The sequence below is a fragment of the Vitis riparia genome, chromosome 19 (genome assembly GCF_004353265.1).
Source record: "Vitis riparia cultivar Riparia Gloire de Montpellier isolate 1030 chromosome 19, EGFV_Vit.rip_1.0, whole genome shotgun sequence".
Classification (NCBI taxonomy): domain Eukaryota; kingdom Viridiplantae; phylum Streptophyta; class Magnoliopsida; order Vitales; family Vitaceae; genus Vitis; species Vitis riparia.
This window is the reverse complement of record NC_048449.1, coordinates 25,223,548-25,246,735: the sequence shown is the minus strand read 5'-3', so window position 1 is coordinate 25,246,735 and position 23,188 is coordinate 25,223,548. Positions and strand designations below refer to the sequence as shown.

The 23,188-nt window shown below is 35.6% G+C and overlaps 4 protein-coding genes across 8 annotated transcripts; 1 reads left to right on the top strand and 3 right to left on the bottom strand.

The window, feature by feature from the left end:
* Positions 1-2,415: 2,415 nt before the first annotated feature.
* On the bottom strand, positions 2,416-6,197 carry LOC117908406 (isocitrate dehydrogenase [NADP]-like). Its single transcript, XM_034821986.1, has 15 exons — positions 6,018-6,197; positions 5,782-5,825; positions 5,556-5,665; positions 5,407-5,444; positions 5,218-5,295; positions 5,076-5,129; positions 4,888-4,989; positions 4,613-4,704; positions 4,405-4,508; positions 4,058-4,126; positions 3,864-3,979; positions 3,359-3,393; positions 3,122-3,264; positions 2,794-2,916; positions 2,416-2,706 (listed from the first exon to the last, which is right to left on the bottom strand). Exons 1-15 carry the CDS (start codon positions 6,064-6,066, stop codon positions 2,613-2,615), a joined length of 1,251 nt encoding a protein of 416 aa, XP_034677877.1. The 5' UTR covers positions 6,067-6,197; the 3' UTR covers positions 2,416-2,612.
* Positions 6,198-6,777: 580 nt separating this feature from the next.
* On the bottom strand, positions 6,778-10,015 carry LOC117908722 (serine/threonine-protein kinase AGC1-7-like). 5 transcript variants are annotated; one of them, XM_034822409.1, is made up of 4 exons: positions 9,852-10,015; positions 9,314-9,390; positions 8,472-9,205; positions 6,778-7,887 (listed from the first exon to the last, which is right to left on the bottom strand). In XM_034822409.1, the coding sequence occupies exons 2-4, from the start codon at positions 9,350-9,352 to the stop codon at positions 7,005-7,007; spliced, it is 1,656 nt and encodes a 551-aa protein (XP_034678300.1). In that variant the 5' UTR covers positions 9,353-9,390; positions 9,852-10,015; the 3' UTR covers positions 6,778-7,004. The 5 variants fall into 5 exon arrangements, with proteins under 5 accessions (XP_034678300.1, XP_034678299.1, XP_034678301.1 ...); XM_034822408.1 differs by lacking the exon at positions 9,852-10,015 and adding an exon at positions 9,664-9,836; XM_034822410.1 differs by lacking the exon at positions 9,852-10,015 and adding an exon at positions 9,692-9,836.
* Positions 10,016-10,656: 641 nt separating this feature from the next.
* Positions 10,657-13,981, top strand: LOC117909219 (UPF0678 fatty acid-binding protein-like protein At1g79260). The gene is made up of 4 exons (XM_034823164.1): positions 10,657-10,925; positions 11,026-11,166; positions 11,689-11,757; positions 13,599-13,981. The coding sequence occupies exons 1-4, from the start codon at positions 10,761-10,763 to the stop codon at positions 13,716-13,718; spliced, it is 495 nt and encodes a 164-aa protein (XP_034679055.1). The 5' UTR covers positions 10,657-10,760; the 3' UTR covers positions 13,719-13,981.
* A 1,262-nt stretch (positions 13,982-15,243) lies between these two features.
* Positions 15,244-22,035, bottom strand: LOC117909220 (mediator of RNA polymerase II transcription subunit 22a-like). The gene is made up of 4 exons (XM_034823165.1): positions 21,876-22,035; positions 21,488-21,636; positions 18,227-18,292; positions 15,244-15,673 (listed from the first exon to the last, which is right to left on the bottom strand). Exons 2-4 carry the CDS (start codon positions 21,632-21,634, stop codon positions 15,434-15,436), a joined length of 453 nt encoding a protein of 150 aa, XP_034679056.1. The 5' UTR covers positions 21,635-21,636; positions 21,876-22,035; the 3' UTR covers positions 15,244-15,433.
* Between the last annotated feature and the right edge of the window lie 1,153 nt (positions 22,036-23,188).

Genomic DNA, 23,188 nt, shown 5'->3' with positions numbered 1-23,188 from the left:
ACCCTAGTGCATCGAGTTCGTTTTCGAGAATGATGGATCTATTTTAAGGACAATGCATTGTCACGCCTCAACCTATCACCAATAAGTTTCCAGTTCCTCATTATGTTATTTGCTTGTGTGTTTTCGGGCTAGTCCTCTATTTTAATACCTTAAAACAACACCCATGACCTGCTATCTATTTTATAAAGTCTTCCCATGAACTAGTGTCGGTAATCTAACAAGGTGAAAGTTATTAACCTCTCAGGATTACCTCTAAGATCCTTGAGTCCTAAATTCTCTTATAGTGTAATCAATTGACATATCTTAGCTTACTAACGTTATTGTTAAGTTTCACTTAAGAAATTATTATAACCATAGTATACTTGAACACACATCCTTAAGATCACTCAAGGAGATACATTGTCTCCATCTCATGAGATATCATGATGCTTCCATTGAAAATACTTATTATTATTGGCTTCCACTAATAGTGACTTAATCCATAAGGAATATATGATCACATTAAAATCTCATTCATATGACAAAGTCACTATTAATTTTAGTGTAAACTTAATATTCTTTTAAGGTTGAAAGACAATATAACATAACAATTTCGTGAAGTTTAAGCTACTTGATAGTTTTATATCACGACTTACCGTAAATCTTATTCAATGTGTTACCATACGCACTGGTGCACTCACCATGAAAAACTCATCCTAATGGCCAAGACTAACTATCTCTCCAATCATAGGATAGTGCACTATAACCTCTAATGAGTTGTTTAAGTCCATGAATCGACTATAAACAAGTCATCTACTTGTAAATAACTCCTGACTTAGATCTTTTGTACAACTTCAAATGCGCCAAAATCATGTACAATATAAGAGATATAATACATTGAATAAGGATAAATTAAAGTTTGATTTGAACTTTATTAAATAAATAATGAACTTTGAATTTGTTATATCATGCTATGCTTTTAAGTATTCTATTCTACCCATTAATTTCATTTTACTCAAAAGTTGGTATGCGTAGTGAGAAAATTTGACAAAGTTAGAAAACTAATAAAAAATTTGTTATAAGTAAGGGCATTTAGCACTTGTTCAAGCATCTACCATCCTAGTTTACATATGCACTACTACATCAATTGAGGAAGGACTTGTACCTTAATTTTCTTATAATTCTCTCACTTTGAGAAAGGGCTTAAAATCAAATGAGATTTAATTCATCGGAAACATTAACGAGTATAATAGTTTTTAAAAATAAGTTGAAACCAAAAAATTGAACTCTCTCTCTCCCTCTCTCCCTCCCTTCTATTATGTAAATAAATTCCAAATCATGTGAAACTTTATATGTTTGACTCTTAACAATCCTGATTATTTAAAAATAGTTTGACACTCAAAAATTATATTATTACTATTATTATGATAATTTGGATGAGGTCTATTCAAAATACTTGTAATCGAAGAGCAAATGTATGTATGTAGGGGAGAAAGTAGATTTGCATTTTTTAAAAATTGTATTGTTTTTATAATTGGCTTTAAATAAAATATTATCAATACCTATTATTTTTTGAAATATTATTATTCATTTTTAATAAAAAATATAATTTATACATTTATTAAGATATTAATATCTATGCTTTACAATTTTTAGTAAAATACTATATCGTACTTTTTATAATTTACTAAATTTATTGTAGTTATTATCCATTTATTTTATATTTATCTCTCACAATTTAATATATTTGGATAAATTCATTAAATAGCCCATCTTATGATTTTCATTCATCTCCTATCACTAGAAATAAGAGAAATGTTTGATAACATTTTATCAAATTAATGATGGTCTTTTGTATTTAATCAAATTTTGAGGAAAAGGGAGTGAAATTAACTTCTAAATATAAATTTGTGTGAAATTTTAGAATATTACAATTGATTGTTAAAATTTTTAATAACATTATTATTCTTTTTTTAATATAAAATATAATTTTAATATTTATCTAAAAATGGTTAATTTTAATTCACTTCTTTTAGGTTTAGTATAAATGCATTAAGCCATCATTTATTTCAAATTTTATCTCTTAGCACCGTTATAGATTTATATCAAATATAAAATTTACTTTTTAAAGAATATAATTTATCTTTTAGAAAATTATTAAACATATGTTACCAACTCACGAAATTGAGGGAATATAATATACAAAATATAATAAATTTATAGGGGATCTAAGTGATAAAATTTAAAATCAATAGTAATTTAATGCATCTACACCAAATTTTAGAGTTGAAGTGAAATTAAATCATATAAAAAAAATTGATGACCAATTTTTTTTTTTTTTACAAAATTGGGAGTTACAATACACCAAAATAATAATAATAATAATAATAATACTAATAATAATAATAATAATAATTTGAATGAGAAACAGCTAAGTTGAATGAACTTGGGAGTTTTCATTATTGCATTATTGGCATACACAAAGCCAAGTGAACGGCTAGGAGTTCAAAACTTTGATTTATAATAATAATAAATAATCTCATCAGCCTTGTTTGAATGAGAAACAGATAAGTTGAATGAACTGTGGAGTTTACATTATTGCCATAGACAAAGCCAAGTGAATGGCTAGGAGTTCAAAACTTCGATCTTTTAGGCAGCCTTGCTCTCAGTTCCTCAGCCACAGCTTCTATGAACTCTTCAGTGTTCAGATACTGAGCCCTAGTAACCCTACAAAAACAGGAAAGTTTATTAGGAACAAAAGATGTGGAGCAGTAGCAAAACATCTACACAGAATATCCTTTTGAATGCACTCACTTAGGCCCGTGAATAAGAAGTGCAAGATCCTTAGTCATCTTCCCTGATTCTACAGTTGCAATACAGGCTGCTTCCAGTTTCTCAGTAAAGTCCAATAGCCTAGCATTCCCATCCAACTTAGCCCTGTTCACATTCGAATACTTATCATAACTTGATCATGACACATGCCTTAGCAAGCAAGGTACCGTAACTAGGGAGTGGTATAGCCTTAGGCCTAAACGCGCTTTAAGGGCACCTTTAACAACTATTTACCCAACCTCGAAAACTGAAAATTCCTATTCTGAATATTTTGATACATTAAAAGAATGGTTCGGGAACTCATTTATACCTGTGTGCAAGACCCCTTGACCAGGCAAAGATAGAGGCTATGCTGTTTGTGCTGGTTTCACCTCCTTTCTGATGAACCCTGTAATGGCGGGTAACTGTGCCATGTGCTGCTTCAGCTTCAATGGTCTTTCCATCTGGGCACACCTGGAATTCAAGCCAACTTCTCATCAATCTAATGTGAGGATACATAAGAAAGCCCATTTGAAAGTGTAGAGAGAAATCAACAGAGCAGATATACCAGTACTGAAGTCATCAACCCAAGAGATCCAAATCCTGTAATGATAGAGACAAAAGTTTCAGATGACTAAAAAAAGAGCATCACAATGCTTCTTCTGTGATGCTTCTAGAGCAACAAACCTTTTCTAGTCACTTCGGCTCTGTTTTTGTTGTTGGAAAATTTAAGGGAAAATGCAAAGGAAAGAAAATAAAGAGCAATAGTACAAGGAAAGAAAAAATAAAGGAAAATAAGAATATATTTAAAGTCCATAAATTACTTTTATATGTTACTTCAAACTCATTTAACTTGTTTTTCCACTCTATGCAAAGATTAAATCATTTTAAAATGTATAAATCTTTAACTAACTAATTTTAATTATATTTGATTTTGTTTCATATTTTCCATATAGTGAATAAATATGAGAATCATTTTTCTTAACAATTTTTTTTTCTTTCCTTGGTACTTTATGAGAACCAAACATAACCTTCATGTAACTCACACATCATTGAAACAAAATGGTACAAACCTTGGGCTAAGAAATCACTCTGGACATCTCCATCATAATTTTTGCAGGCCCATACATAGCCGCCATCACTTTTAAGGGCATAAGCAACCATATCATCAATGAGACGATGCTCATACCTACCAAACCACATAAGTTAGTGACTAATAACATTAACTGAATTAAATCAGACAGCATCCTGGGGCATGATATCTCACCATATCCCCGCAGCTTCAAACTTGGATTTCCATTGAGCTTCATAAACCTCTTGGAATATGTCTTTAAATCTTCATGGATTAGAAAACATTGATAAATAATATGAATGGAGGCCTCATATATCTCACAAAAGAAGAAAAATAGCATGGCCCAAAATGATGCAGCCCCTTAGAATAACATGGGTATTCCATGAACAAATCATCTCTCTGACACACACACACACAAGTTATGAGCGGATAAGACAGGGACTGTGATGATTCAGTTAGCTAGAGTGATTGCAATCAAAAGATAAAGTTGATAAAAAAACAAATATAAAAAGAAAAAATTAAAATCAAACTCGAATGCTTACCTGCCATCATATTTCTTAAGAATGGTATTTTTTGTTGAAAGATAAAGTGGCCACCTTTTCTGGTAAGCCATGTTCATTGAAGCCTCAGCAAAAGCGCGGATGGACTGTTTAAAGAAATAATAATCATATGACAGTATCAAGAGGTCTAGTAAACTTCAAATTGGCTTTCAAGTAAGAGAAAAAGGGAAGACATTTGGTGAATGTAAACCTCATCAGTATTATACATTGACAAAGCAACTCCTCCAGCACCCGTAAATTGGTAAACCTCCAATTCTTTTATCTCATTCGGTCCATCAGGCACTGCAAATTGTGTATTAAGATGCCCTTGATTAGAAGATAACATACTAAACCAACAGTGGAATAAAGCACTAAAACATATGTGGAGCTTGTAATTCGGCATTGGAGCCTGCAGTTTTGGAAGCTATGTGAAAATTGAAACAAACATTATTCCCTGAAAGCTCACTACTGAAAACAAAAATTTACCAAACACCATTTTCAGTTTTCCGGATCCTTCAATAACGGCATCAGTTGCTCGATATTGATCCCCAAAAGCATGCCTTCCAATGCATATTGGCTTGGACCAACCTGGAAAAATGTCAAAAAATTCTATTGCCCCATTTCTCTAATGTAGAGTTAGAAACAATGAACAGGAAAAATCACATCACTAAAACCTGGGATGAGGCGAGGAACATTCTTGCAGATAATTGGTTCTCTGAAAACAGTACCTGTAGCATGTTGGAAACTAATTCACAATGTGGGAAACGTAAGAGGGGAAGAATAAAAGCAGGAACCCACAAAGGAAAATTCATCTACCATTTAAAATGTTCCTAATAGTCCCATTTGGACTCTTCCACATCTGTTTCAAGTTGAACTCCTTAACACGGGCTTCATCTGTCAGTCACCACACCAAATGAAAAGGAATCAAACAACAAAGTAAACTAAATAGTTCAAAATTGCAAGTAAAACGAACGCTGTCATTCCCCTTTGTCAAAGAATGAGTACCTGGAGTTATAGTTGCACACTTAATCGCCACATTATACCTATGACAACACAATAGTGGACAAACTTACATATTGAAAATACACAAGTAAAATTTTGAACCACAAAAATCATTAAACAAGAGAAGAAATGGTGATAGCATAAGCGCATACTTAAGAGTGGCATGAGCACTATCAACCGTAACTTGATCACGAGTGGCCTCACGGTTGGGTAGGCCAAGATCAAAGTATTTGATATCCAACTCTAGAAAGGGGAGAATAAGCTGTGGAATGCAAAGAAAAAGACAAAAAAAGAAAAAGAAAAGAAAGAATGATTAAACAAAAGCAGAAGAAAAAAAAAGAGAGGGAGGAAGCATACAAAGAAAAGCATAAGAATTACCTTATCCTTGATTGATTTCCAGAAAACCCGAGTCATTTCATCACCTGCATGATATATAAATTAGTTGAATTGGAATTGGGGCTTTGAAACCCATATCTCAATTGGGTTGGAATTTGAAAATCCATGGTGGGAGTCAGGATTCAATTCAAGAAAAGGGGCGTGTGAAGTAAAACAAGCAAAAAGAAGAAAGAGAAGAAATTGATTGAGAGAAGAAGATAGAAGAAAAGGGTGCTGACCATCCATCTCAACGATGGGGTTGTCCACCTTGATCTTCTCCAAAGCCATCTCCGATTTATCAGTGAGTTAGACACAGTCTCTGTCTGCGACACACAATCCAACGTAGAAAGCGAAGGTATACTGTAAATTCCCTTCACCTCCAGAATGCATCGGGCACATCGGTTTGATACACCGTTCCACATTTCCACCTACAGAAACGTGAAATTTCTGTATTACCCTCACCAGGCGCAAAAACTTAGAAATGGAAATCAATTATTTTTTTGGAGTAAGCATTTCCTAAAATGTAATGAATATGGTAATATATTATCGCTGAACTTTCTTCTATTTCATTTTTTATGGAGAGAAAGAATATTCTCTTCATATTCTTTCTTAGTAAAGTTTTTAAATTAGAAATTGACTGATTTGTTCTATAAAATTTGATGAAAAATGTAAATAAAAAGTAAATAAACCAGATATTTTCTTAATACTTTTTCTCAAACCAAATATAGCATTTAAATTATGTGTACATAATTCTGTTCATTCTCTAATTAGCACACAAACCAGATTCATTGGTGCAGATAGAAATATTTATTTATATTTGAGGTTACATTCTTAAATATTATTTTATTAAAAATGAAATATATATATATATATTTGAGGTTATAACACTCGTGGTTCTACTATGTCTAGTCATGAGTCATGAGTCATGAGCTTGTTGATTTGATCTAAATTAATAACATAATTTTATTTCTTATTGTTAATCTGAATTGAATCAAACCAAAACAAAACAAAGGAAACCAACAAATTAAGATTGATTAGTGTGTTTTTTGTCAAAAAATTCTTACAAGGATTGTTTGAAGGTAAAACGCATCAAATGATAAAACCCAACAACCCGTATGTTGAATAGATATTCGGCAAGCATACATTTCTTATTCTTTCTACAACATGATATGGTCTTTCTCCTAATATGTATGTTGTTATCATACAAAGTAGGAGGAGCCTATTTCCTAAAAGTACTCGAAATCAACATAAGAAGCATCATTCGGACTATTCTTGTGTTTATCACCCCCAGTATCTGAATTCTTCTTCTCAGCATGGCCCGACTCTTTACTAGCAAAGTGCCCAAAGTCTACTGGTTCGGGTATGTGGGGAGGCATGGCGCTCCTCACTAGGGCCCAGTTCACTCCTTCAAAGAATGGGTGTTGTTTTATTTCTGTGGCACCCCTTTTGTATGCAATTCGCTTCTGCGGTTCCTTCACCAAAAGCCCTCTTATAAGATCACGAGCCATGAAACTCACTGTTGGAGTATCTGGAAATCTTAATGGCTGCCCTACAACATTAAACAGTGTGGCACGATTGCCTTGGCCCTTGAAGGGAGTTGTTCCATGCAACAGCTCGTACAAGAATATACCAAATGTCCACCAGTCCACAGCACTGCCATGCCCCTCTCCTCTTATGATCTCTGGGGCCAAGTATTCATGGGTTCCCACAAATGACATTGATCTCACGTTTGTGGGCTCTGCCATTAGTTCTGGAAGGGACCCTCCAACAAAGAGGCCAAAATCTGATTTAGATTTTCGGTTTTTTTTAGTTGGTAGAATGCGTGGGAGAAAAGTAGAAGGCTGGATACACCCCTGCACTGCATATTCATCATCCAGAATTGCTCCGCTGCTGATACCTCCGCCACCACCACCAACTGTGCTACCTGAATGCCCGGATGAAGACTTGACTAGCGTTGGACTCACAGAACAGCGGAGTGAGAGGTCAAAGTCAGAGAGCATGATATGACCCTCATCTCTTACTAGCACATTTTCTGGCTTCAGATCCCTGTACACGATGCCTAGCATGTGCAGATACTCAAGTGCTAGCAATACCTCTGATGCATAAAACCTACCAAAGTTGAACCAAGAAACATAAGAGATTCTATCTGTTAATCTCAAGGAACTTCATAAGAAACTCAACTTAGCTGATAGAAGAGACATCAAGACATTTGCTCTGTAAAACCAAAATTGCCGAATCCAAATAGAGTTGGAATATCAGATGAAATCAAATTCTTTGAAGCCAAATGCAGCCCAATTCTTTTTGTTTATGTTTGTCAACTGGTGGTGATGGTGGTTGGGAAAAGGGAGATAGAACACTAGTAGACCAATATGAAAAGGAAATACATAACATTTATGCTCCTATATGGCTAATTGGTATATGATAAATAGGCTTCTAAATGGTGAATATAAGAAGTGTGCTTTTGATGGGAAAAGTTGGGCATCTTAAAGTAATCAATTTTGCTAATCCTCTCCTGGTTCTGAAACTAATTTATCAGATTCCGAATTATACCTAAATGATCTGGATAACCTTTATCATAGTGCTCATCAAAAGGTATGTATAAAGCATATGCAAGTACAAAAACTGAACCAGACATTCCAAAGGGGAAGAAAGGGAATAAAGTGATAAACAAAATGAAGTGGAAAGGTACTAACCGGGCAGCTTCTTCAGAAAAATGCTTGTTGGGTTGTTTCTGCCGCAGAGAATGTAGATTACCTCCACTGCAGAACTCCATGACCAAGCAATAGAATTTATCAGTCTCAAAGTAGGAATACAGAGTGGGCAAGAATGGGTGGTCAAGGAGTCCAAGAATCTCCTTCTCTGTCTGGGCCCGAAGTAGCTTGTTTCTACTTGCAAGAGATGCTTTGTCCATCACTTTCATTGCAAAGTAGGCAGTGGTTCCTCTGAGTTCAACAAGATAGACACTTCCAATGTCACCATAGCCAAGGCGCTTGAGCAGCCGAAAATGGCTAAGCCCAAGAGGGGAGTCTCTAGAATTGGCCAAGTTAATAGCATCCCATCGAACATCACCACCAGTGTGGGGTCTCAAGGGTGTGGTAGAGCTCTCTAAGCTGTCACTACGGGTGCTAGTGCTCATCCCTCTGTTATTGTTGGGGCCAAGATAACTAGTCTTTGCTTCATTTGTCTTTGCAGATGGTGGGTTCATAGACGAATTTGCATTAGTTTTGGAAGCAGGATCCACAGGTGCATGTGCAGAGGCCAAATCATGAGTTGCAGTTGCAGTTGCATTGGCGGCGTTACTTTTGACTGCCCCCTCCTTTTTGGATTCCTGAGGCGGGGGGCTGTGGGTTGAATTGGCACTGCTCTTGGCAACTGGATCCATATGTTTGGGCTCGCATCGTGCTTCTTCTTGTGAACTGCAACTCATCTGCACTATTGGAATGGACAATAATTCTAAAAACTAACCAATAACACAGCATATTCATGAAGAAGAATAAAGGCAGAGAGAGTATGAATATCAAGTATGAACACATACCTCAGATGAGTCAAGCCCTTTCGTAGGCTTCAAAGACATCAATTGGGTAACACGGCAATGCCCCTCAATAGGAATTCCTGATCAGAAGATTTACATGGAATTGCAGTTAAACTCTCAAACACAATGTAGAATAAACAAACAAATTGAATGAAATCGAATCAGAGGAAGTGGTGCTTTGTATTGAAACAGAAGATACAAGTGGGGGTTACTGTTGAATGGGGTAGGAAAATCTTCATCAAAGGCATATGCATGGATGATGTCCAATATCAAAGTCAACATATGAACATGTATATATATTTATATGAGAATTTGTGAATGTTCTATTCATGGTGGTTCATGGCTTGCATTACATTTTGGGGCCAAGGGAATCAAACCAACCCTTGCTTGCATACAATATTCATGTGTGGAGGGCACGTAACAGAATCGCATTCCAACCAAATCATTTTTCTTTTTAACAGAAAAAAAAAAGAAGAAGAAGAGGAAATATCAGTCGACAAAAGACAAACTTCAAAGGAGGAGGAGGAAGCGATGTACATACATTGATAGATGGGAAGAAAGAGAAGAAAGAGGAAAGATGTGAGGAAGGGAGGGGTCTGGGAGATGTTGTGATCATCCCATGTTAGTCGAAGAAATTCAAGGAAGAGAAAGAGAGAAAAATGTGGAAAAAACAGAAGAAGTGATGGGAAGATTGAATACACGAGATGAGAGAAAGAGAGAGAGAAACGGTCACAAAAGGCCCCGGGCATGGGGCATGGGGCATAGGGCATAAGAACATGGATGGATGGCCGCTTAACACTGGAGAATCGTGGTGCATGAGGCTTCTCCATTTTCGCCCACTTGCTCTCTTCTTCCAATTCCTCACCTCCACCTCACCCACTTGCTCTCTAATTTGTTTTCCCTCGATTCCTTGCTCTATTCTTGTTTGATACATCATTCTCTTTGAATATTCAACCACCACTTAGGCCTGCACTATAAGAGTCTTTTACTTTTTTTCATCTTATTACAAAATTATTATATAATCTTATTATTTTGAGTTTGGATCTCATTTCCCCATTTTCTTTTCATATGAGTTTCATGTCAGGTTAGATTTACATTTAATAATACGTCTAAATGATTGTTAGGTATGAAACATTTTTCCATTCACTCAACTTATAATCAAATATTCCTTCTTTTTTTTTTAAATCAATTAATTAATTAAAATAATAAAATGAGATGAAAATATGACAACAGTTAGACTTTTTTTTTTTTTTTTTTCGTAATTGAGAAAGAAAAAGACAAAAACAAAAACAAAAATCTCTTACCTCTCTTGTTCATTTATTTGAAGAAAGTGTCAAAAGGGCAAAGGCTGAATGGAAGAAAATAGAAGGGGATGAAAATGGGTGGTTGAAGCCTTGATGCATTTACAGATTACAAAGAAAGGAGAGTCAAACAAGAGTCAAAACCAAAGATGGATGCCAACAACAGTGCCAGGCCCCCACCTCCCCCGGTACACCCTGCAATACAGCCCCTTTCCTACCTGCTGGGAACATGGAGAGGCCAAGGCGAGGGTGGTTTCCCCACCATCAACTCCTTCTCCTACGGCGAGGAGCTCCTCTTCTCTCATTCGGGCAAGGTACTCCTTTTTCTCTTTCTAAATACTTCCTCTTCTTTTGATGATGATGAAGACGATGACTTTTTTCTTTCCTTTTTTCGGTTTTTCTTTGTTGAAAAAGCCGGTGATTGCGTATAGCCAGAAGACTTGGAAATTGAGCTCCGGCGAGCCTATGCACGCCGAGAGCGGCTATTGGCGGCCTAAACCCGACGGTACCATCGAAGTTGTCATCGCTCAAAGCACTGGTCTTGTTGAAGTTCAGGTCCTTCTCCTTCATTTTACCCCCTTTTTTTTCTTACTTTCTTGTCTGGGTTTTCAATGTATTTTGGAGTAGCTTTAACGGACCTGGGGCTGAAATCTGCATTTCACAATCGGAAACACGAGTGTTATCAGTTCCCATCTCCGGGACTGGTAATTTAGTTCAATTCTTGTTTAGGTTATATTGTTCCCACATCCCTGTCATATGCAATAGGCAGTTCAGTTATTGGACATGTGTTGTTCCTTGGATAATGCACCTTGATTAGATGATTTTAGTCGCTAACTGCCTTGATCAAGCCCTTCCCCTGAAGCCTGCAATCCCAATGCGTATAGTGCTTTCCATAAAGAGCACAGCCTCTTGTGTTTTAACAGATAAGTTTACCACTCTACTGTATTATCAATGCAAGACTCCATTAACACCAAGAAGATCTCTTCCTTCCTTGATACTTATATTGCTATGTTATTTTTAATATATTTCTTGTGGGGTCTTACCTGTTTAATGCCACTAATACTTCGTTTCTTCCAGAAAGGGACATATAATGCTGAAGAGAAACTGGTGAAGCTTCAGAGTGAACTTGTGGGAAATGCCTCCAAGGTAAATTTTAAGTTGGCCATCAGAGGGCAAACCCATACAAAAAGTTTGACTTATTGCCGTGTAGCTTTGGAATGGTTCATAAAAATAAATTCACATTATTTATTTTCATAATGAATGGATAAAATCTTTCTGGAAACACGTGGTATTCATAAAAGGGAAATGCAATGTAATTGCATGGCCCCTTTAGGGATAGTTGTTTTTCAGTCAGAACTTTGAGGGTAGTTGTTAAGAGTAGTGCAAAATCATCTTATTTAGCCTGCATTGATGTTCCTTTCTCAAACTAGGGATCCTAGTGAATCAAGAATCTCCCTTTGCTCTTTTCTGGGAGGATCTTTGGCTGGGGCTCTCTATTCCTAAAGAAATGTTTCCATGTCTCTTTAATAATCTCTCTTGGTTCAGAAGTGCTTCTTCATTTTTATTACTATGTTTTTCTTAGGATTTAGATTTTTTGCCCATAACTGTTGATTGACCTTCTAAATGAGGTCTACATTCTCAATCCCTTCCCTTATTCAAAAATGTGGGCAGTTGAATTGAATGATTGCTAGTGGGATAGCAAACGCCTCAGGGAGGTCATTCCAGGGACATTAGCAGTCTTGGAGATTTCCCAATTTGTTGTAAGTTTTTTTTAAACTGTATGGTCCATGGAATCTGCAGTCTAGTGGACCTATCACACTACAAATTCAGGTGTTGATTTTTTGTTTTTAACTTTAGGCTCCATTTGAATTATGGAAAGTACCAAGGAAAAAGTATGAAGGAATCACAAATTTTTTTAATTATGGAAAATATAAAGGAAAATCAAACACAATGAAAGTTATTAAAAAACTGATACATTTTCAAATTGTTAATTTTTCATATGAAAGATGAAAGAATTAGGCCTCTATTTTCATTTTAGTTTATATTATTTTCTCTATTTTGACCATTTCTTTAAAGGCCTGTTGGTGCTTGCATGTTGTCCCTCTCCCTCCCTTTCGTTCCTCCTTTATCTATTAATAAATTCCACTTCCTAGTCAGAAGTTGAAAACTTGTACTGAGGATGCTTTCTTTTAGTCTTCCATATTAAGCACTTCTTTATGATTAATATCAACATGAACATATGGACATGGGTGATTTTGGGATGTCCCATGCAAAATAAGACATTCTGTTTTATTAACCAAGCTGAAAAGTCCACCTAGTTTTGACATAGCATATGAATTGACCTCATTTTTGTTGGTTAAGTTCTTTTAGTGATTTCGTGAAATGTTTTGGTTTCAAACTTATAATGCCAAGCATCATGTTGATTGCTTTGCTCTATTGGTTGACTGTTTATATTATAACAAACAACTCTAAGCTAAGGGTGGATTTCATATTTTAAATGCCATGGAAAATGCAATGGATTGATATATCAGACAAGCCCTGAGCAAATGAGATGGAAGAAATGCAGCACTTTCCCCCTGCTTTTGATTTTATTTTCCAGAAAAATTTATATGGAAATGCAAAACATCAAATGGGAATCTAGATTCTAGTTTCTAATTGGCGTTAATTGAGCTGAGTTTGGCTGACCTAATTGCTGTCTAAAATGCCTTTACTTTGCTGAATGCAACATGGTTATAATGAATTGTTTTGAAGTATTGGCCTGCCATTATGTTGACAGGTTCATTAGTCTTCCACATTGGCAGTATGACTTTGTATTAGATGTTAAACAAAATGTTGATGACAGTTCAGAGAATGTCAGGAGGATTAGAATTACTCATCTGTTGCTAATTGATCCCTCTCTATGCAGCATCTATGTTAAAACCAGTTTGCTTCAACTGTGTTTGGAAGTGACTCTTGAGAGTAAACTTTCTTACCTTTCTCTTGGACAGGTGATGGAGATAAGTCGTGTTTTTGAGTTGGTTAATGGAGAATTGTCATACGTGGTTCAGATGGCTACCAACCTTAATAGTCTTCAACCCCATCTGAAAGCTTTGCTCAAGAAGATCTGATGCAATCATGTCTTACTTAAGATAGGAAATACAGATCAGCTTCCCTCATATCCTGTGTGACCAGCTCCCTGATGTTTGTTGCAGCAGTGCATCTTTTGCTGCTTGCTTGTACTTGATTAACTTTATTTTCTTTAGGATGGGCAAGGAAGCTTTAGCTAAACTGAAGTTCTCTTTATCACATGAATACTCCAACAAAATAAAATGGTGAAGCTTGTAGAATTTTTTGCATGAATAAATAGCATTTGCATTCATTGTTTGTACAATAGACTTCTTTTTCTCCTGGGATATGCAGTTCATTTAGAACTATGTCAAATTATAAATTCATTTCAAAAACATGAACCTAATTCAAACCAAGGGAATCTATTAGACTAACAGGTTCTACATTTGATGATATGAGCAAACTGACATGGGTAGTTATCTGAAAGCAATCATGTTCTTATAGATTGGAATTTATGGCTTAAAAGAAAAAAGTATTTTGGCAGCTGTGTAAAGATTCTCTTTTGATTGTTTAGGATTTCTCTGGAAACTCAAAGAAAGCAATTGAGAAAAGCATTTGTGCAAGAACAAAAGGAAGAGATTAAATCTACTTATTTTCCTCCGTTTATAGAGAGAAAAATATTAGAGGAAATGGCCAAAATCCATATCCCTTTGCAAGTAGTTTTGTCATGTTGGAAATTATGTGCCTTAATTTTCTCCTAAATTTCAGTTCTTGCAATGAAAAAGGGGGGTTTAGAAGCATGCTTTCCTTTCAAGGTCACAAATGCCATAAAGATTTGCCTAGTGCATTGCACGGGTTTATAGGAGAATTGGATGCCTCTTCTCACCCACAAAATTGATTGAGCATTTCCGATTCAAAGAAACAAGCGTTTGTCATCTTCTTTTGTTTAATACCACGGGACCATATATTTGCAGATATGTTTTTGAGAAGATATGGTATCAGGTCCAAAGCAGATAATACTTAAATGGGTTGTGACTTGTGACGCAAGGCATATGAGCCAATCCCCAACTCAATGTGTAGAATTTGACCAGCTGTGATGAGTTGATGTCCATCACTTGAGAGAAGTCGTCTTCTTCCTAACACCTACAAGATATGATTCACCTGATACATCTGCGTAGACAGATAAAGCTGAGAGGTCCATAAAGTGATGTAATATCGCATACCACTTGGGAGAAGTTCCTTATATGACTGATCAAGCATGTACAGGTCTGTCTTAAGGCTGAGAAACTTATTAAGAGCACAGAGCAAGCTTCGAAGCATGCAAAAACTAGGAGCTTCACTGATGACAGGATCCAAGGCTCTAGCTGAGGCCACACAAGCGGCAAGGGTGAGCGTTTGTGATACCGAAAAAGAAAAATCAAGTCTCCTGATCGCCATGCTCTGTTCAGGCTCCATGAAAAATGTTTTTAAGAAGTCTTTCTTCTTAAGATTTCTGCTTGAACAAATCCCTCAAAACAGCATTTGAATATAGAATTGGTAAAAGGACCAAAAACAGCACAGGTATGACAATTATGCACTGGCCTATGGTGGAAGGAAACCTTGAAAAAGACAGATTCTCATTTGCCATTAGTAATAATACATCTAGGGTTGAAATTCAAACTGAACTACATCTACCACAGTGAAACTATTTTGACCTGTTTAACCTACACATGAACTCAAATTATAGTATTTTGATTTTCAAGGGGGCACTACATTGCTTATCGTCCTAGATCAGTCTTCATGGCTGTGGGGGATCGCTTGTCCTCTGTGCAGAAGAATAATAATGAGATTCAAGCTCCTTGAGGCTAGCAGCTGCCTCCTCTCCAATTCTAGCTAACAAGTGGTCAGTTTTTTCTGCCTGTTGGTTAAACTCAGCCTCTCTTTGATCTACATGGTCATTAAGAGATGCAAATCCTGAAAAGATTGCAGTCTGCTTCAGCTCTGACACCAACTTCAGTAGTGAGTCAGCTGCTTGAACCTGTTGTTACATGAATATTAAAGAACAGAGAATTGAAATAAAATAAAGTAAATACAGAAAATCATTCAGGAATCATGCCTACCAGAGAAGTGGTGTTTCATAGAGACTTAAATTGATGTCCATGGACAGTTCCCAACCATATACTTACTTTGGGAAAAATGATTGTTAGCCCAAGGGTTCTCCTAATCGGGTTTTGATAATAACAAACTATGGTTAAGTGACTAATTGTTTTAAATAGTAAAGAATCTCAGGTATAAATTTGGAAATTCATCAAAGGACCAAATGGATACAAAATCAAGACTTTGGGAAGACTTTTGATCATAGGAAACGAATGTAAGATGAATGCATGAGTGCACTTAGGATTTTCATACCGTTTCATGCATCTTAGAAAACTCGGTTTATCCTTTAAAACTTCGATTTCATTAAAACCTGAGTTTTATCAAATGTACCTTAAGCAAAACGTTTTAAAATTGACATATTATTTCACCTAAAAACCTTGCCTAAGTGTTAAAAAAGAAAGGAATTGAAAAAGATAGGTTTTCGGGGCTAAAAGGCTGAACCGGTCGAGGCTCTGGCCAACCGGCTCAACTGGTTGGGGAACCGGTCGACCAGTTGCCCTTGTCCAGTCGAGGTCTGATCGAGAAGTGCTAAAAACACTCTCTCTCATCCAATAGCTTCCTCTTCCCAGTTGAGGTTCACCTCTTCTCGGTCGAGGTCCGGTCGAGGCAATGGTAACCTACCAAGTATTAAATGTTCTAACGGCTAGTAAACTGGTCAACCCCTAACTCGACCCGTCGAGGCTCCCTTTTGCTGTTTTTGGCTCCCGAGCTTAGAAACCTATAAATTGAGAGCTCCACTTCATTTATGAGATAGAGAAGACTTGCAATCAATTGTCGACCTACCTGTTATTGACCAAAAAACTCTCATTTCTTTCTTAGTGTGTTAAATCATCACTTGTATATCCTTTAGTGCACTCTTGTGTGTCATCCTAACTTTGTCTTGTATTTGAGCTATCCTTAAGCTAGGTTGAGGGATTCATTCTTGTAAAAATCTGAGTGTTAAAACCTTATAGAGGTTTGAATCTTGAAGAGATTATGTAAGAGCTCATTGGAGCCAAAATCCAAGTGTAAGAAGATTAAAAGCTTGGTTGAAACTTCAAGTTAGTGAAACCCTCACTCGATTAGGAGATTGAGGACAGTGGACGTAGATAAGGAAGTGCCGAACTACTATAAAACCCGAGTTTGAATTCTCTAACTCTATCTCTTTATTTTTATTTATATTCTGTTTGAACTTGTTGTGTTTGAAAAGATTTAAAAAAAACCCAATTCACCCCCCCCTCCCTTTTGGATGTTTTTCTTAATTAAGCATAGCCTTTATTTTCTCAATGATCAGTCAACAATAGTATTTGATGCGGATGGAACTCAACTAGTCCATGAAATTTGACAAATCCAATGGAAATTACCTTTGAATAGATGACAGTTTCAGGGTCGACACACTTTCAAGTTACACTGACCAAATGGGGTACAACACATTTATTACAATCTCATCTTGTTGGGGGATATTGACTGTTTTAACTTATATCTCTTTTGCTACAGTTGGAAGGTAAATTTGGGAGGGATATTGTGGCCAGGTTATCACTAGCAATGTGATGCAGGGAGGGAAAATCCTGGCTAAAGGTGGGTTGCAGGAGAGGATGGGAGACAGCAGCTGAGATCTGGAAACCCTCAACTCTCACTAGTGGCATTCTTTATCAAGCTGACAGAATGGGAAAAGATTTTGACAATTGACCTGTTGATGCACAGAGAAGGATCTTGGGAAGTTGGGGTTACTTATGCAAATCTCATGTTGTCATCATATCACGATTTGCTCCATTATCTATTTACCCAAGGAATGTTGTCCATGTTCTTATTGTTTTGGTTGGTTTCACATTCCCAAGGACAGTATTTGTGCCTTCCAGCATCTGGCAAAACAAATTTATCAAGGGGAAATAGCAGGAAGCAATGGTGTCTGGCCTCCCAATTCTTGCTTGGAATCTCTGGCAGTAGCATAACAGGAGAATTTTTTAGGGGATTTAATCAGTTTAAAGAAGTATGTTTGGACAGAGGGGGCTAGCAGCAGTCGAGCCACTCAAGGCTGAGGGGATCGAATCAGTTTAAACACCATACTGTATATTCCACACAATGATTATGACCCAAAAGCAATGCAAATGGCTAGGTTTTCAAACTAGATTTTGGTATGACCAGTCAATTCTGACCATAGACTAGGAACTTTTTCATCAAACACAGGTCTTTCCCCTGAAGCTAAAAGTTCCATCAGACATAGGTCTTTCCTCGAGGCTTGGGGGCAAAGTCATAAAAATTTCTTATTGCCACAAATTGATGTATAGGTATATGTGTATTCGTATGAAAAAAAGTCATCTTCTCATCAAAGAGGTATTTCCTTCAAGACTTAGGATTGAATATAATTTTTTCCTTTTATTGCTTTTATGTGCGTCTATCTATATGCATGTGTGCGTATGAGAAGAGGACAACTACAATGAAACACATCTATTACCATTCTGGCTGCACGCATCTCCATCATGAAAGCCTCCTGTGAATTTCTGACTGGCGGGTCATTCACCTACAACAAACAAATTGCTGTCAAGAGAATATTACATTAGATTCATTGCAATGCTTTAAAATATTTAGTATTTTCACAATTGTTAAGATGTATTAAATCCATGTTTGACATCTTTAAGAAGAACCAACTAATCCCTTGGTGAATAAGGAAATTAATTCACCCTCCCTTTTTCATATCTCCCTCAGCAAACATTAAGTCGCAACATTTATTCAGGGAAAATAATGAAGAGCCCCTTTCTCAGCCAATATTGCTGGGTAATACTTGTCTTGGTTGTTAAATTCCTTCCTACAGATCTCCATATCACTTTAAGAGCCAGCATAGCTCAGACTTTTGTCACCTATAATTTGAAAATAAGTTCCTAATTTTGTATTTTTGTTGGCTCACATCCTAAATTTGCAGAAATTAGGGGCCCTTGTCAATAAATTCCAAATTTCAATCATATAATAAATCCGGTAGGGGTTCTTGTGAACCATCATGGCTTGCACAAGGGTGGTGCTAACTAGAAAAATAAAGCATAAGACAACTTTTAGTTCCATCTCTACTACAAGAAACCAAAAACAGACAAGTCAATATCTCATTCAATCAGGACAACAATGAAACACAACAGGCATGATTAGTTGAAATAAAATATGCTTAGGTATTGCACAGAGGCATGACAACCAGTCCATTTCATAGTGGAATGGGTGTTGACTATCATCTTTAAAGAATTATATCACTGTGGCTATCAAGGTAGCTTGTTTTGCTACAATTGAGTTCACCTATCCATCATTTAAAGATGCTATGAAGGGGCATGCACACTAACTCATCACTCATACAATTGCTTACCACTCTGATATGTTTGCATCCTTGATGAATGGCATCAGATTGTGAGACTTGCTTTGCTGAAAACTTCCAGCAAGTGCAAGTTGGTGACATCTATGCACCATGAATTACCTATTGGAAATTGAATAGCTAAGGCAAAGGCAACATTATCAATGCATAACAATGCCAAGTGTCTCATACATCCACATACACAACTTGTTTACTCATGTAGTGACATGAACTTAAACTTGAAAATAGTTATTAAAAAGAAATTAAATCCTATAAATTATTTGGAGCTACAACCAAAGTTGTGTCATCCTCAGCAGACATAGCCTTGTTTCTGTTCTTTTCTTTCTTTCTTTTCTCTGAAAACCAAAAGTGTAATTTCACCATGGTCATCAAAGCGCAAGGTGTACTTAAGATGGTCTATTAAAGCATAGGTGCAAGGTGCAATCCAACATGCATTTGAGTGAAGTAGGGTGCAACTCAGCAGACTGATGCAATTTTGTATGTCACAAATTTGTATCCACAAGAAAATAATATTGCAAGCAAATTTGTGGCTGCAAGAAAATAATATTGTAAATTTCACAAGACACTAACACAATGGTATATAAGTTAATATGCTAGTGTCTCACCAAAAAATTCTAATTTAATTACATTAGCACATGATATATCAAATTTAGTAATCAACCGCATAGCACCAATACCATCATGCAGATCCAAAATTTCAAATTCCAAACACCAAAAAACTTCCTATCATACAAGAAGTTGCAAGAACTTCAAAACTTGAAAGTTAAACAATAAAAATGTAGCCTCATAAATCATTATCAATCATCATCAACAAACATAAATCAATCATTCTATTTTCAATTGTTAGATTTATAACCCTAACCATTTTCGTTCTTTTTCTTCTCCAAATTGGCATCTTCATCATCAAGAATTAGTCTTGAAGGAGAGGACCTAGTCCTAGAGGTTCATTCCCCTTGGTTTGCATCATGGCATCCAGTCTAGACTCCCCAACTCTAGTTTAACAACATGAGGCCATGTTAAATTATCATTGCCAAACATAAACTCACCTCTGCCTGTTCTTGTACATGAGCCATCCTTTCATTCACCAATCATTACTTTCATCAAGTCTTTCAAATGATGGGATCAATGGTCATTTGACTTTAAAAGAAAAAATTAACCTAGTGAAATCCATGTTCCACATACCAAAAAGGAATGATTCGTCAATCGAGAAGGGGGGCTTCTCTTGAGATGTAGCATGGATGTGCATCAAAAAAATAAATGATTTTACATATAAAATTTCAAAAATATATCCACAAGATAGACTCTCATCAAGGTTACTTTTACAAAGTTTCAGAAATTTGATTTGACTGTTGTTTTTTACTGTACGCTAAAGTGACTAAACTTGATAAACCCTTGTGTCCAGCTACTTGGAATTTGGTCACATGAATCCTTTTTTCTCATTCAAATCTAAGGACATATTTCCCATTAAATTGTAAGCCGTTACTTCTCCTCACTCCAATTTAATCTTTGTTGCACATGACAAAACCATCTTTAGGCAACTTCCTCTCATATTACTATTGGTTGATGCTACATCTCAATTTTAATGAACACATCCATTTCATCATGATTTTTCTTGTTTCAACATTCCTGCATCTCAGTAACCACATCTCAACTGTGTTAACTTCATGGGTACATTGTTCCCCCATCTCAATGTTTTAACTTCATGGGCAAGTTGTTTCTATTACCTACATTGTGTAGCTTAAAGCATGCCTCACCTTACGAACAACTGAGTCACTGAACTCAATAAAGTTATATATCCCAACTACTCAGGTAAACTGCATGAATCATTTCTCACTGCTAAGGTCAATCCTGAATATCTCCCGTGATAGCCATTTGTCACACATCCATCTTAATACCATAGATTCCAGAAAGAAATAATGCAGGCCTGCCTCTCTGGTCATCAATTTTCTTAGTGTTGGTTTAGATATAAAAAACGAAAAATAGTGGTAACTTTTATATAAATACAAGAATTACCTATATATATAATACGAGAATTAGACTTATATTGAAATATGATGGTTTTTATAAACTAATTAAAAAAAAAATTAAAGTAATTTTTAGCAACATAATGTAAGTCAAAAACAAAAAACAACAAGAAATGTCTCCAAAAGAACTCTTTGTTTTCTCATTTCCACTTGTAATTAGAACAAAAATATAAAAATAAAGAATAACATAGATGCTCAACGCCCTAGATTTTACTGTCTGATACATATATTTGAAACCACATTTTACCAACAAGTTTCTGCCAATAGATAAAATCATGAAGAAAATGAATTAAAAAAAAAAAAAAAGGAACAGAATTTAAAAAGAACAAAGTAATGGTACCCGAGCAACGTTAACTAAGAAAGTGAAGTGATCAACCACATTAGCGATGTCAGTTTCAACTCTCTGCAACAAAGTTTTCTGTTTCTGAGCCGCCGCCGCTGCCGCCGCTGCTGTTGGACCTCCACCGGCGCCTCCGCCTTTGTTCATTTCTGTTCAATTCAAAAATCCCTTGGTAAGAAATTTCGGAATTTCGGGTGCTCCAATGATTGGAATTTTCATGAGTCTCCCCCATTTTTGGAATACTTTTTGAATTAATTTGCGAATCGGCATTCAAAAAACCCAAATGTGTTTTCCCATTTCATTGAACAGATACAAGCACGTGAAACTTCCCTAAATTCTAGGCAAGAAATGGAGAGATCAAATAGATAGAAAGTATGGAGAGCAATACCCCGGCGATGGGGTTGAAGTGGGTGCTGCGGATGGCTCGTAGGCAGTCGCTAGTGATGGCGTGATGATCGCCGGCAGCGCTGGGTGTGAAATCAAAATTGAAGAAAGAGAGAGAAGCCGAGAAGAAGTTCAACACAATACAACGCTCTTCCTGTGGGATGCTTGTGAGAAAAGAATGAGGTATTTTTATCAGAAGGATTAAATTTTTAAAATTGAGTTTTATCATTATGATCTTTTAATTAAATAACCTTTATTTATTAATTAAGAAAGGTTGTAAAAATAAGAATTATTTTATTTTTATATAAATATATTTAAAAAGAGATCTTTTTTACAAGAAAATAGAAACCCTTTTGTTTTGAAATTGAAATAGATGGGATGCTTAGAATTATGAATTTAAGATTATTTCATCATTTTGATCTAATAACCCTAAAAACAAAACATGTTTTTCTAAATCAAATTATCCCAAATAAATAAGAAAAGAAGGGTACCTTTAAAAACCTACCAAATTGAAAAGAGGAGGGTTCCGCAAAAACCCTAAAAGCTTTTTCCTTTTCCGTGTCTTGGTGTCTCCTATCTTATCTACTTCTCTCTTAGTCATCTTTTCTTTCTCACACCAAAATAACAAAGATGATCATCCTACAAAGCAAGCCACTCGTCTTTCATTTCTAAGAATCTCAAGGTACATATATATTTTTTTTCTGGCCATACTCAGGAGTTGAACATGTTGCCCATTAGTATTTTGCCTTGATCCATGATGCATTTTGGTCATTAATTAAATATATTCCGTAAATGTGTTACATGTTTGAAGTGTGTTTAAATTAAGATTAAGTTTCGTTGAGTTTATTTTGAGTAATATTTAGATTATATTTTATAGTGATTTTAGGAAACATTTTCAACATTTTTAATACTTCAATTTTTTTATCATTCAAGCATTAAAAATACTAAAAACGTTTCCTACAATCACTATGAAGCACACTCTTTAAGAGTACATTTGACAGTGATTTAAGAAGTGTTTTTGATATTTCTAATACTTAAATTTTTTTTTTATTTATTAAGTATTAGAAATGATATAAACACTTCCTAAAATCACTCCCAAACGGGCTTTTAGAGTGTTTGATAATGATTTAAGAAAAACTATTAACTTTTTATCATTTAAAAAATTTTATCTTTCATGTTGGTAGAAGAGTTAGAAAAATTAGAATAATTTGATGAAATAATTTTAAACACCACACAAGATCTCATGTAGACATTAAAACATGCAGTAAAATAACGAGAATTATGAAATGGTTACCTTGATTGATCCCATAAAAAGCC

Excerpts from the sequence above, each read along its gene's own strand:
- LOC117909220 (XM_034823165.1), bottom strand. The coding sequence starts at position 21,634 with ATGAACAAAGGCGGAGGCGCCGGTGGAGGTCCAACAGCAGCGGCGGCA. Across the intron at positions 18,293-21,487 it reads TCTTAGTTAACGTTGCTCGG|GTGAATGACCCGCCAGTCAG; the intron begins GTACCATTACTT and ends TGTTTGTTGTAG. Across the intron at positions 15,674-18,226 it reads AGATGCGTGCAGCCAGAATG|GTTCAAGCAGCTGACTCACT; the intron begins GTAATAGATGTG and ends ATGTAACAACAG.
- LOC117909219 (XM_034823164.1), top strand. The coding sequence starts at position 10,761 with ATGGATGCCAACAACAGTGCCAGGCCCCCACCTCCCCCGGTACACCCT. Across the intron at positions 10,926-11,025 it reads TCTTCTCTCATTCGGGCAAG|CCGGTGATTGCGTATAGCCA; the intron begins GTACTCCTTTTT and ends TTGTTGAAAAAG. Across the intron at positions 11,758-13,598 it reads TTGTGGGAAATGCCTCCAAG|GTGATGGAGATAAGTCGTGT; the intron begins GTAAATTTTAAG and ends TCTCTTGGACAG.
- LOC117908722 (XM_034822407.1), bottom strand. The coding sequence starts at position 9,592 with ATGTTGACTTTGATATTGGACATCATCCATGCATATGCCTTTGATGAA. Across the intron at positions 9,391-9,522 it reads TTTTCCTACCCCATTCAACA|GAATTCCTATTGAGGGGCAT; the intron begins GTAACCCCCACT and ends TCTTCTGATCAG. Across the intron at positions 9,206-9,313 it reads AAGGGCTTGACTCATCTGAG|ATGAGTTGCAGTTCACAAGA; the intron begins GTATGTGTTCAT and ends CCAATAGTGCAG.
- LOC117908406 (XM_034821986.1), bottom strand. The coding sequence starts at position 6,066 with ATGGCTTTGGAGAAGATCAAGGTGGACAACCCCATCGTTGAGATGGAT. Across the intron at positions 4,127-4,404 it reads CTTAAGAAATATGATGGCAG|ATTTAAAGACATATTCCAAG; the intron begins GTAAGCATTCGA and ends TAATCCATGAAG. Across the intron at positions 3,980-4,057 it reads TTTGAAGCTGCGGGGATATG|GTATGAGCATCGTCTCATTG; the intron begins GTGAGATATCAT and ends GTGGTTTGGTAG.